This window comes from Perna viridis, chromosome 1 (genome assembly GCF_037379345.1).
Source record: "Perna viridis isolate PV_CMFRI_1.1 ecotype Kerala chromosome 1, ASM3737934v1, whole genome shotgun sequence".
NCBI classification, from domain to species: domain Eukaryota; kingdom Metazoa; phylum Mollusca; class Bivalvia; order Mytilida; family Mytilidae; genus Perna; species Perna viridis.
Genome location: NC_142445.1, coordinates 28190631 through 28204021, shown reverse-complemented (window position 1 = coordinate 28204021; position 13391 = coordinate 28190631). Strand labels below are relative to the sequence as shown.

At 31.3% G+C, this 13391-nt stretch overlaps 1 protein-coding gene across 2 annotated transcripts in view; it reads right to left on the bottom strand.

Moving 5' to 3' along the window:
- Nucleotides 1–13391, bottom strand: part of LOC148628062 (E3 ubiquitin-protein ligase RNF123-like) — a 40518-nt gene that overhangs the window by 20470 nt on the left and 6657 nt on the right. For both annotated transcript variants that reach the window (XM_088584189.1, XM_088584199.1), the window contains exons 8-19: nucleotides 12657–12743; nucleotides 11709–11776; nucleotides 9977–10102; nucleotides 9199–9313; nucleotides 8517–8633; nucleotides 8174–8290; nucleotides 6994–7086; nucleotides 6079–6152; nucleotides 5527–5620; nucleotides 4962–5043; nucleotides 2272–2333; nucleotides 778–849 (exon numbers count right to left, since the gene is read on the bottom strand). In XM_088584189.1, the coding sequence (XP_088440315.1) occupies nucleotides 778–849; nucleotides 2272–2333; nucleotides 4962–5043; nucleotides 5527–5620; nucleotides 6079–6152; nucleotides 6994–7086; nucleotides 8174–8290; nucleotides 8517–8633; nucleotides 9199–9313; nucleotides 9977–10102; nucleotides 11709–11776; nucleotides 12657–12743 (1107 nt within the window). The remainder of the gene's footprint in view (nucleotides 1–777; nucleotides 850–2271; nucleotides 2334–4961; nucleotides 5044–5526; nucleotides 5621–6078; nucleotides 6153–6993; nucleotides 7087–8173; nucleotides 8291–8516; nucleotides 8634–9198; nucleotides 9314–9976; nucleotides 10103–11708; nucleotides 11777–12656; nucleotides 12744–13391) is intronic.

Here is a 13391-nt window from a genome sequence, read left to right as displayed (position 1 = left end):
GACACCCTTGCTTTCCACCACAATATCAGGAAAATTCATGTTTTTTTCGGCAAACAGGAAGTAGATGTCATATGAGTACAAAAATGCATTTCAGCATACGACATCACTATATGAAGCTTAGTACAATATATCAGAAATCTGTGATTAATAGTACAAAAATGTAATGAAAATTTGTATATTACCATTGAATAAGGAAAATTTCATGTTTTCTTTGGCAAATAGAAAGTAGATCATTTTTGTTGTAGATGCTATAGGAGTACGAAAATGCATCCCGCAATACAGTATACTCATATGAATCTCTGTATAAAACATCAAAAACCTGTGATTTAAAGCAGAATTTTGTTGAATAAAAAATGTACAACGGAATGTCAGACACAGACAAAACAGTATACCCCACTCCAAAGGATCAGGGGTATAAGAAATGTCAATTTCTGGCCCATAATTATAAAAAAAATATTAATAAAGTCACAATCCCAAAAATAAAAAATCCAAATTCCTTTGTGGAATGGCACTTTGTGGTATGATTTCATATAGATCCATATTTTTGTACTCAAGCTATTGTCATAAAATTCAATGAAATCTGAGAAATGCTGAATAATAATGCAGGTGTATAATTGCGGATTGATGTAAATGTTGTAAAGTTTTGTGACGTTTTTGCAAAAGAAAATTTGAGAGTGAAATTACCCAATTTATTTCACAGTGGAATTATTGAAAAAATTTCACACAGGGAACATTCAATAAATCACTGCTATCTATATAATAATATAGTATACATACTCTTCCAAGACCACTGTTGTCATGTAGAAACTTCCTGCATTTTTCCATGAATATCATTCTAGTAGTCCTTTGCTAAAAATAAATATTCATGTTCATGACATAAGTAAAAAATGATATGGTTAACAGCCTATCATAAAAAGAAAAAGGTCTCAGTGCAACAACACTTTAAATCTGAGAAAATTCTTAACTGTTTGTGAAGTCATCAATTTCAAAGACTTTAATTAGAGTTATCACGGAAGTGCATGTAATGAATATTCTCAGACTTAAGTATTGTTTAAGTTTTGTGGTGCTCAGGCCAGGACCTGGTTGCACAAAAAGATAATAGTCAATTACCTGGTAAACATAGTTTACATGAGATCTACATATATAAATAAACAATTAAATATTTGATAGTCAATTTTAATGACCTTGAGATTAGTATGAGGAAGTCAACAAGGTCTAATGTTCAAGGTTGTCCTATTGCTAGGAACAGGTGAAAGAACTATTCAGACAAGTGGAAGTCAAATAACACAGGTCTGAAGGATAACTAACCAAATTTAATGGGTTTTTTTTCAAAATTAATTAATTTAAGGGGGTAGACCAATGGTAAGGGACATAACTCTTGTAATCAGTGATATGTTTGTATCATATTCAATTTCACCAAAGCCATCAAACTTTCATTTGAACAGAATGAAATCAGTCTAAGTTACTCTGGTGCTTACATGAGATTGAAGTAAAATGCTGAATACAAATGTTCCAATGAATTGTGCCCCTTACCCTAGGTTTACCTCTTTAAGGACGACCTAGTTTTCAATTCATGTAAGTAGAATATTTCAATCAACTTGACTAATGGGACAAGATTCACAAAATGTTAACGTCATACCTGGTCATGGTGTTGAAATTTTACTTCATTTTCTTATATTATTACATATGCCATATTTCATATATTAAAAGGGAAAAGAACTTTTAATAACAGACTCAAAGATAGAAACAATTCTCTATAAGAACTGCAATACATATCACAAAGAGTCCACTAATCTACATACACATGCATGTATAAAAATTTTGAAAAATCAGAAAAAATTGAGGAACGTTTATTGAACTTCACAATCTGTGAAAGAACATGCAGTTTTCATTATCAAAATGTGCCTTCAAACACTATCACTATCACTACCACTATCACTAGCACTAGGCCATATACAGTGAAATCTATCAAAAATGAACTCCTTTTGGACTTTGAAACTGGTTCACTTTAGACAAGTGTACAGATTACAAGGGTTTAAAACATATTTAAATTGATAAAAGGGACTTTGAAAATTTAAGTGTCTGATTTAATCAAGTGTTGGATTTTTCAGGGTTCAGTTTCAGCAGATTATAATGTACTAGTAACTGGGGAAAATGACTGAACTTTGTACATACATGTATGTAGACAAATATCAAACATTAAAAAATCTCAAGTTTTGACTAAAAGCTAATGAAAAGTTTTGGCACAGACTGAAGTTTTAAATAGAGTACCTCTTCTACATCTACATGAATCATCAAGGCTTTTATAATATCTATCTGTATACTCTCTACCTCTGTAAAAAACAATTTCCTAAGTAATAACTACATGTACATGGAAGTTACAGATGAATGGATAAAATAATTTTATTTGTTTCTACTTAAGGTAGTAGACCTGGGGTAAGGGAAGTAATCCAAATTGAAAGGATTTAAGTCACTAGAGCATTTGAATGACTCCTAGTATGCAAGCTTCAAAGTGATACTGACGTTAACTCCAAGAAAGGGTTCAGGTCTCACTAACTACTTCTAACGTTTCCATTACTTTACATGTTAAAAATGTAATTTTCAAAGCTTCACTGTGAATTCCCAGGACAAATGACATTTTAAAGTTGCATACCGTTGCGAAGTTTGGAAAATAAGGCTTCCAAAATCATTATGCTAATGGTACGATGATTGTAGAAATTCTTCACAAAATTTTCTTGAATAAATAATACTGAATATCCACATTTTTACCTTTTCTGCTAACTGACAGTGTGGAGGCAAATTACTCACACATGTAAACAATATTCATACACTTTTGTAGTTAATTACATATATGATTTTAAATTACACATTCACAGCTTTATTTTGACTACTTTTAATCATAATACACACAAATAATGCACTTACAATGCACATGTCTAGGTTCAGTGTGTTTTTGGTACTACATATTGGGGTGGCCATTTGACCCGGAAGTGGTTAGTGAGACCTCAACTTCTAAAACAAAGATGCCAGCCCCAGTAACTCGGCACTTTTGAAGTATTGATTAAATGTTTCAAATGGGTACATTGAGGAAAATTTTTTGTAAGGTGGGAAAACGTTTGAAATGATACCTTTTACGGCAAACCAAGATTCCTCTTCATATAATATTAAAATTGAAATATGAAATGATCTCTGTTATGAGACAATACGGCTAACCAATAACATTGCCAGTTTTTATAACTCCTTAACCTTTTAGAGTTAAACGAAATATACATTTTCTTTAATTCCTTATAAGACTTTATGCATTCTGTTTTCATTTTGTTGCTTTGTTCAGCATATGACTGTATCCAGCATTGAACTAAATTTAGCATATAAGTTTGTCCCTTCGTCCAAAAGTATAGATATTTGTGTGACATTAATTTGCAACAGTAGTTGACTCAAGCTGTGCCTGGTAATGCTCTTTCATCAATATAAGTCATCATAATTTGATATTTGGTAACGTTATTGAATATTAATATGATTTTAGCTATAATGATTAACAAAAAAAATATTTCAATGCCTTACCTTACTATCATTAAAACATTAAAAAAATTACACGGTGAATTCTGAAAAAAATGTGTTTATTGATTCACATATGAATAGTCCATATACTATCAGTTTTGTACGAAAATTGAATTATGAACTTTTGGCAAAATAGAGATTTTTATACCAGCCAATCCCTGAAAATTACCCCCTTTTTTATTTTGGTAAATTAAAACCCTAATACCTCTTCTACAAAATGGAAAGAATAGAAATGGATATTAAATCTGATATATTAATTTTTTTAAAGTGTACTTGACTTAATATTCAGTTATTTATTTAAACATATTGTCAAACTGACCCTAAAATACCAGATATGGTTCAATTTGGCCAATGATTCAGATTAAAAAAAAATATTTTAGTCTTCATTGTTCAAAATCTGCACGGTGAATTTTCTTAATAAATTTGACAAATGATGCGCCACAGTAAGTGTAAAATCATGTACAAATTTGAAGAAAATTGAATTATGGGAAAATTTTGGGGGTACCCCAGATCTACTACCTTAACCTTGACAAAACAAAAATAGTTCACAAGATTTCCAATACATGTTAATTAACTTTGTACTGTATTCCTTAAAAAATACAAATTACAAATTTATCTCTTATAAAAACTGACCCTTCCTTTACCGTAAATTTCCAGCAGTTTTCCTAATGTTTTGTGATATTAAAAATGTCAAACGTTAGCAAATTTAATGTTTTATTTGTTGCAAGCCCTATAACTACTTATGAAACATTATCACAAACCATACATCTATCCTGGTAGCAGGAGAGGTTTTTATTCGGTTGGGAAAGTGTTTGGTAGATGAAAGTAGATAAAAAATGAATAGACACAGAAATAAAGGGACATAACTTTATAATTCATGCATCAGGTACATCTAGGGTTTTTATCATACTGGTTTATTTAGAATTTGCATTAGATCTATGTTGGGTTCTACAGGTAAAGATTAGACAAATGTCTGGTAAATACTGTATACAATAATTTAGCAGGTAAATTTTGTCATGTGCTAATTTTGGCATATTTTGGCGGTCTGTCAAAAAAAAAGTCAAAATAAATAAATAAACGTCAAAATATTAACTCTTGGCTTAAGTACAGAGTGCCTAACTTAGCATTTGCCAAAATAAGAACCGCCAAATTTTTTTGTTTACATTATTGCCTCAAAATTGCCTAATTTTACACGCACCATACGGTGTAGTACGTGCTATGATTAGATGTCTTAATAATCAGGGATAGGATTAGACAAATGCCTGGTTTATTAAGGAACAAAATGGGACAGTCATATGGTTTATTCAGGAATAAGATTTATCTGAAGTGTGGATTATTCAAAACTAAGGTTTATCAAATGTGTGGATAATTCAGGGATAAAATCAATACATGTTTCAAAGTACCTTCAACTGCTTTCTGCATCTGGTCACATGACTTCATATATCGCATTTTTTTCATGTCATCGTCCTTCCCAATATCACTTTCCTGTCAAATAAAGTAGTGTTATTTAAACCAACGTTCATCATTCTATAAGCTTATTTACATGATCTTCAATTAGCATGTAATTTCAAGAATTTCTATCAATCAATTTCTGCAGTATGCAACTTCTAAATACTACAATACATGTTACTTGTTTGTTTGAAAAAAGATATTATACAATATCTCAGTTCAAAAGGTTGAAAACTGGAAATAAAGTATGACATATAAACACTTCATTTAATCTATCAGTTTTAGATGTCACTTACAGAACTGTTAACTGTTGTATGCCAAATGTCACACACAGTACAGCCAATGTTACCAAAAAATATTTACAATATATGTAAATGTAAATTCATAGACAACTGAAATTGTACTCCCAGGGCCTCCTATTTAAAGAACAAATATGACCAAAGACATAAGAAAAGGCACCATTTAGAAGGGGACCAAATATATTCCACTGCTTGCCGTACACAATAATCCAGTACATACCTTTTCATACCAAACTTCAGGAATAAATTCAGACAATCCTTTATCGTCTGGGGATTTAATGTGCATAAACATAGCAAACTTAATCTTATCGAATCTATAACACTGTTAAGGCTTCAAAGGCAAAGAAAATAGTGGATGTGAAAAATTTACAAAGGTAATATCAGGATGACAAATAAACAGAAATTCTAAAGTGTGTTTTACATGGAGTCCACACGAACTAAGACCATGCTTGTCCATGATGTAAAATTTGTCTACAACTTTGAGTAGCAACTAATTATAAGTTTTAAGCATTATAACCATACTTTTCAGGGAGGTAGGTAAAAAAATAAAAGTATACAAAAAATTTTGTTTTAATTTGTTGATTTATTCAAAAGTGCTATACAAGACTTATCCTAAAAACTCTGTAACATAAACCCTGCTCACTGATGATAAACAAAGTAACAAGTATACAGTCAATTCCACTTCATAGCATGTTAGCTATTTTTAAAAATTCTCATAAATGTACCAACACATAAATAGCATAACCACCAATTGATTAACAGGAAAGGATACAACACATTAGACAATAAATATCTTCTTGTATGTTGATGGTGAAGAATAGATAATAGAAGAGTTAAGTAGTCTTTCTGAAAAAAAAGGCAATACATTAATACATTAAGTACAATTCTGTGTAAGAATCAGGCAATGTGTGGCACATCATATTTCTCAATATGGTCTTTTTTGCCTCAAATACATTCAACACATCTAGAAAACAGCTGAATAGCTATTTAAATTTATCCTAAAGCATCGGTGATGTAGATATTTTTTGACTGCTTATATAAGGAAAAAGTTTGGGAAAATTTTCCCGCCATTTTTCCATAGTGCATTTCAACTTAATTTGACCAACCAATGTCTTTAAAAAGGCAAACTTTTCAAACACTTTGACATTAATATCTTGAGGTTATGAGGTATAAATACTTGGATTATGCAATAACATGTCTGTGTATTTTTTCTTCATGTGCCACACATTTTGCCTGATTCTTGGACAGAGAGTACTTAAAAACAACCAATTACATCAAAATGATATAAAACAATTATACATAAACAATAACAAAATTTAAACAAAATGTCATTCAAATAAAATTTCTTGGTGCTTTTACCATTTTTCATGAAATCAAATGAGGAAGGGACACATTTCTTGTTACTTTTTTACTGCTCCAAAAAGTGCTTTCGTCAGAAAACATAATGAGGTAGGTGTTCTTTTTCTTTATTTTCATTTGATTGATTAGGTAATAAAAATGGGTAATGAGGCATCCTCAAAGGATAAACGGACAGGACTTATATATTTTTGGTTAAAAGAAAAATATGAACCTAAATTGTATTTCCCTTAGTGTACGTTCTAAATATATCATAATCCATTAGGACTGGTTATTGTGTCATCTGGTCAACAGTCATATGTACCTTGAGTACAGTGCTGGAGTAACTTACATGATATTTGAAGTCCGAAGTTGCTGGAGAAAACCTGTACAAGGAAAGCAAAGAAACCGCTAAACATTCCATACAGGACTTTATTTCAAAATCCTGTAATAAAAACATTACATTTCTTTTTTTGTTCATAAATAAGTTTAGTTCTTATGAAATATAAATTTTCAAAAAATGTTGCTGTCTTATGTTATTTCTTATATTGAAGCCTAATTGTTATTATTTAATTACTACTAATGCTCCTTAAATCCATTATCTGTAAGCATAAGAATTCCATCGATAGTCATCTCTGCATAAAACAATTTAATATTAAAATAAAACTTGAAAAAAAAAAACTGCGAGCAACGCTCACTAAATCTATACCCACTGCTCCCCCAAAAATTACCATATACACAGAAATCTTAATTGCAAGCTAGGTACAGAACCGAAAAAAAAAGGATACTTTTGGGGATTAAAAGTATCAATGAAATTCTGATACTTTTTAACCCTAATTAGGTCATTGTCTCCTTGACATATTGTCAAAATCCATTCTTGCTATATTTAAAAGTGCTATGTACATGTAAACATTGAAGTGTTTATAGTTGAATGAATGTCCTTAGTGGCTTCTTGGCAGAAATTTTAAATAAATTAAATAATATGTTATATAAAGCTATAATATGTATATAGTCAATATATCACTATATCATCTAATACTTCCTTCCAATGGGTGCTGAGAAATCTGTGACAGAAATATTTGTTACCGACAGAATGACAGACTGACACCCCCATCACTATACGCCACTTTTCAAGCAGGAGTATATTGAATAAATTAAGGAAAAAAAATAATGTGTTAAACTATATACCTATTTAAAGAAGTAGTGCAGATTTCATTGAAATTTCAAGGCAATTTTTCTTTTTAAAGTTGGTCAAGGACAGAAATAGCCAGGTTGCCATAAAGTACTGTTTGTAGCATAATCTGGTTCAATCATTTATTTTGGTGATGATTTTAATTTGATTGAAAGAAAAGTTGGTAAACAGGAAGTCCTGAATACTAAGGAATCTAGTGGTTGTGTTCTTAGTAGCTCAGAAGATGTTAAGAAAAAATATTTCACTGCCTGCCGCCTCTTACTGCCCACCCGCCAGATGGACATTCACAGGCCTTTAAGCCAATCTGCAGAAGTGCAACCCTTCCAAATCCCACAATTACCTGCATTAGAGACCACAATAAATCAAACATGCTGATCAACTGTTCATTTTCAGTCTGGCCTCTATTTATCCTCAGTAGAAATTTAATCAAACAATGCTCCACAATATAAGGATTTTTCTGAAAATAAACAAAAGAATAATTCACAAATCCAAATACAAATATTGTCACCTGAGCTTATTATTCTTATCAAAATATATTTTGATGCATCAACCATTAAAAACATTTTAGCATTACTTTGTTATACATAGCATTATTGGCCAATTGTGTACACCATAGAAAATAATTATAGAGGCATTGGAAAGTCAAAGGCAATAAGTGAAATTTTAATCTAAAATTTACATACAAGTAACGGTGCCAGCTGATCAAACAGATGAGCAGCAACAAGTGTTGTTGTACAGGTTTTACTGGGATGACGGCTTAGGGGTAAATCGTCCGATTTTAACAATGAGTCCTCTGATGCCTGAAATAAATAAATTCTATAATTTTAAAAATATTTATATAAAAATTAAAATTAAAATTAGATTGGGGCATTTGCAATCCAAAATATTGCAATATTTTTAATTCAATGTCAAACTGTTCTCAATATTTCAATTAAAGAAATCTTTGGTCGTTGTATTTAACATTTAACATGATAAGATAATATTAAGTGACTAAGTTTTCCTGTATGATATTTAGAAACTGATGCAAATACAAAAATACCAATCATTTGTATTGCAAATTAAGATATGCTGTACAAAAATCAAATATATAGTTTAGATCTAAATCCAAAAATTAACTGAATACAAGAAGTATTCAAAACCAAAACTATGGAAATAGGAAGCTATATCCATCACCGAGAGGTTCTACTATGTGCAATACACGGAATGAAGCCTTCAAAGAATTACATTTCTTTATAAATTATTTCTTTTCTTTCAATGATAGAACTCATTCATATCAAATTTTTCTCCATAGATATATTTAGCTCTAATTTTTTTTTGTAAATAACATCAAATTCAAATTAAAAATAAGAAAAAAAAACTGGTTACCTGGCTAGATTTTACATAAGGCAACAGATTCTCCAAATAATCCAGTAGATACCAAGCTTTACCTATCTCATCTACAGGTGGGTCTTGCAGAGGCTTGTAACCCTCCAAAGGATATGTATGTTGTGTTAAGGAAAAATTTCATTCTTAAATGTTTAAAATGACAATTACTCAAAAAATTAAAATATTCCGGTAAAAAGTAATAAAAAACTGATGTATATCTATTGGTACAACTGTACATCATGTATATTTTGTCAGCATATCCTTACAATTTTAGTAAAAACAATAAATTAAGATTAATGGGAAAATTAAAAGCAAGTGGTTTTAAGAAGGTAGAAACATAAGGGCCACAACTCTTATAAATCACTGGAACGTTTGTATTCAGCATTTTCCACAGGAGTGATTTTACGAGGTCTATGAACAAAGTGGAAATTGACAAAATCTGAAGAAAATATACAGTAAAAATGTATAGTAATGGTAAAATCTGGACTTGAAATACATGTAGTGGAATTCTGCTAAAAAGCAGAAAAAAACATCCCTGTTTACATCAATATCATGTAAGCATCAAAATTACTTTGACTGATTTCATTCTGTTTCAAAGGAAAGCTTGAAAGGCTTTGGTGAAATTGAATATGATACAAACATATCACTGATTTCAAGAAATATGTCCCTTACCCTAGGTCTACCTTCTGAAGTACCAGTTGCAAATAAAGAAGAAATCGGATAAATAAAGCTAGATTATAATGTCATAAAAATTTGTTCAGCATATGTTTCAGGATATCTCAGAGGTGTAGCACCAAAATTTGCCCTTAGATTTTCTGATGCTGCCAAACTAACAGCTGGGAAATATGCATATCCTGGTCCAAGGTTAATATTTGAAAATGCTTTTCCCATATTTTTACCATTTCTACAATAGAAAATACTTATCATTTTTTTATGTTATTAAAACACATTAAATAGGTTGATGTTTAACTAAATAATACTCAAGAAATGTGAAATGAAGTATCCATGAAAAACAATAAAGATCATTACATATTCTCTACTCTAAACCCATTTATTTTCGTGGATACTTAGTTCTGCCTTTCAAACTAGCAATTCAATTTCACTGATATCTACGACTCTCACTCTAATAACATCTATTCCATAATGACAAGAATTATTCACACTAATTTAGTATTGCCCATGTTTCTTGCATGAAGTATTATTTGTGCACAACAATAAGTTGGTATGTACATTATTTCACTATGATACTTTCCTCTAAGTTTATCACTGTAAACACATGTAATCATGACTTCTTTGAGCATAACTGCAAGCATTCTTAAAGTGGATATCTCATTTTGTCAATATGGTGTATGTTGATTTATTTCAGGAAGAGAATTGGATGTATTATTGAGCATGTTTTAGGGTGTGTTTGTTTTTTCAGTTAATTTTTTCCCTCATTTTAAAGGGGGATGGTTAAGGACTAGTTAAACCCCACCACAGATTTTATGTACCTGTCCACAGTCAAGAAATGTTGACCATTAATGTGTTTTTTTTCTGTCATGATAACTTTAAGTTTGATTTTGAAGAGTTCTGTTTTCTGTGGATTTTATTACTTTTGTAGTCGAAGCCTTTCAGAGATTATTTAAAGGTGTATGTTTACACTTGTTAAAAACCTTTTGGTAATCTCTGAATGTATTACTAATTTGAATTAATGTTATTATACTGGTGAATTTGTTCCATTACACAATATCAGTTCTTTTCATCTAACATAACACTTGCTTCTAGGGATCGTTACATTTGAAAATAAAACAAAAAAAGTACACCTTTTGACAAAAAAATATTTAATTTTTCTGAACTACATGATTGTTGTCCTCAGAACTCATCTACATTGAACTTTCCCATATGTATACATGTATATGTACAATGCATGTTTACGCAATTTGACTAGAAATTTCAATTCATCAATTACTAATTTGTGAGATTCACATATGTTTGTTTGTTGGGGTTTAATGTCCAAGCAGCAATATTTCACCTATATTCAGACGATGAACATGAAATAAAAAAAGAAAAGGATGGGACATAAGGATAATAGGGTCGACAAATTTGGATTGCCACTAGAAAAAGGGGGGATGGGTAATGTCAGGCAATTTAGCCTCCTGTGGCGGAGCGCAAAGGTTCCTACTCCTATCGAATACCACAGCAGGGTTCTTTAACGTGCGAGGAACATGACATCTTTCCCAACACGGTGCACCACTGTGGTTTGCGGTCAGGTTTTCCATATTATAGCCTGACAACCCCAGCATGTAACATGCCAGGGGTACCCCATTCCACCACCTGGGGCACACATCCCAGTTGCTCTGTGGGCAGAGCACCTAGCCCCCGGCTAGGTTTCTGAGCACTATTTAGTCGCCTTTTACGACAAGCTTAGCCCTGCTGCAGGCCTATTCTTTTAACACCCGGACCTGCACAGGGTAATTTACTTATGTGAACAGGTGTATACACTGTATAGTATATACATAGAAGCCCTGTACCTGTAAAATGTCACTGTTCCCTCATCACAGTCTATCGCACAGCTAATAATATCACCGGTTGTCCATGCCTGTAATTACATTATTACTTCCCAGAAATATTCTATTTACTAATATACAGTGCTGGAAGGCACATTTAAGGAGGTAGACCTAGGGTAAGGAACATAGCTCTTGAAATCAGATATGTATGTATTATAATCAATTTCACCAAAGCCTTTCAAGCTTTCTTTGGAAACAGAGTGAAATCAGTCCAAGTTACTTTGATGATTACATAAGACTGATGTAAAATGCTGAATACAAACGTTCCAATGATTTGTAAGAGTTGTGTCCCTTATCCAAGGTCTACCCTCTTAAAGATCCATTAAATGAGTGCATGTATGTATTTTTATTTGTTCTCTTGAAAAGCTATTTAAGGAATGATTATTCCTTTTTTTCGGTCTATGAAGAAAAAACCTCTGTCATGTGGTGACACTATATAACCCATGTAGCAGGTTATTTTTAAGTGAGCACCACTAGCATTGAGGTTATTTCAAATTTCAAAGAAAAAATATAACAGTCATTCCTTATAATTTAATTTTAGTATCAAAACTTAACAAGTAAATCATCAAAAAAGTGTGATTATGTCACAGTCAAATAACAAAATTTTGGTCTCTGAGATGACGGCTATGATTTTTTCATCCAAGCAGAGATCATGTTACATCTAAAATTAAATTATATAAGGAAGACAGACATACAAACAGAACTTACAATTTAAAGGGTTTACAAAAATATATACATGTAAGTTTAATGTTAAGTTGAATCACTTGGTATCATTAAATACAAGTGGGATGATGAAGAGTATACATTGTACACAGTACTAAACATTAACACTATCAACTCCTTGGAAAAAAAATTCATATTTGATTTTGTTAATTCTGATAATTCATGGATTTAATGCTAATAAAACCATACCTCTCCATATCTCTGAGTTGTTTTATTCCATTTTCTAACTCTGTTGCCATCAAATGCATAAGAATCTATGGTATCACCTACACCTTCCTGAATCAAAAATAATCCAAGTCAATATTTATTAAATTTTTTGAATAATTAATTAGAAAAATACCAGACACAATACCCAATTCGCTTGATGTTACTACCAGTGAATTCACTACCTAGAAATAAACTTTCAATAAGGATGACTGGTACATGTACCATATAGTTATCAACTGACTCACAGGGGACAAATGGGCAAAGTGTACTAATTTTGAAGTATTGCAATCCAAAATTTCAAAATTGGTCATGCATCACAGTTCCACTGTTAAAGTTAATGTCCTAAAGATAGAGCCAGTTAAAACAAAATTGTCTTAAAGCATTCTTATAAACAGTCTTGTGGTCTGAAGGTAGCATGCTAGATTCCATCCCTGAACAATGACTGTTAAAGGAAAAGGGGGTGATAACGACTTCCATTGGCCTAAAATACAATAGAAAATTAATCATAAAGTATTAAAAGATTTAATTGAACATTTGGAGACTTGAATTCATCACAAATGAATAAACAAACTTCTGTTTATTCTTGCATTAAAAGGACAAAGGAATTGCTCGAAGTTTAACCAAAATAAGATATTCTGAAAATTTTGTACTTTTTTGTCACTTTCTGATCATATTTTGGACAAGAAAATGGTGTCCACACCCAAGGAACAACTTCAT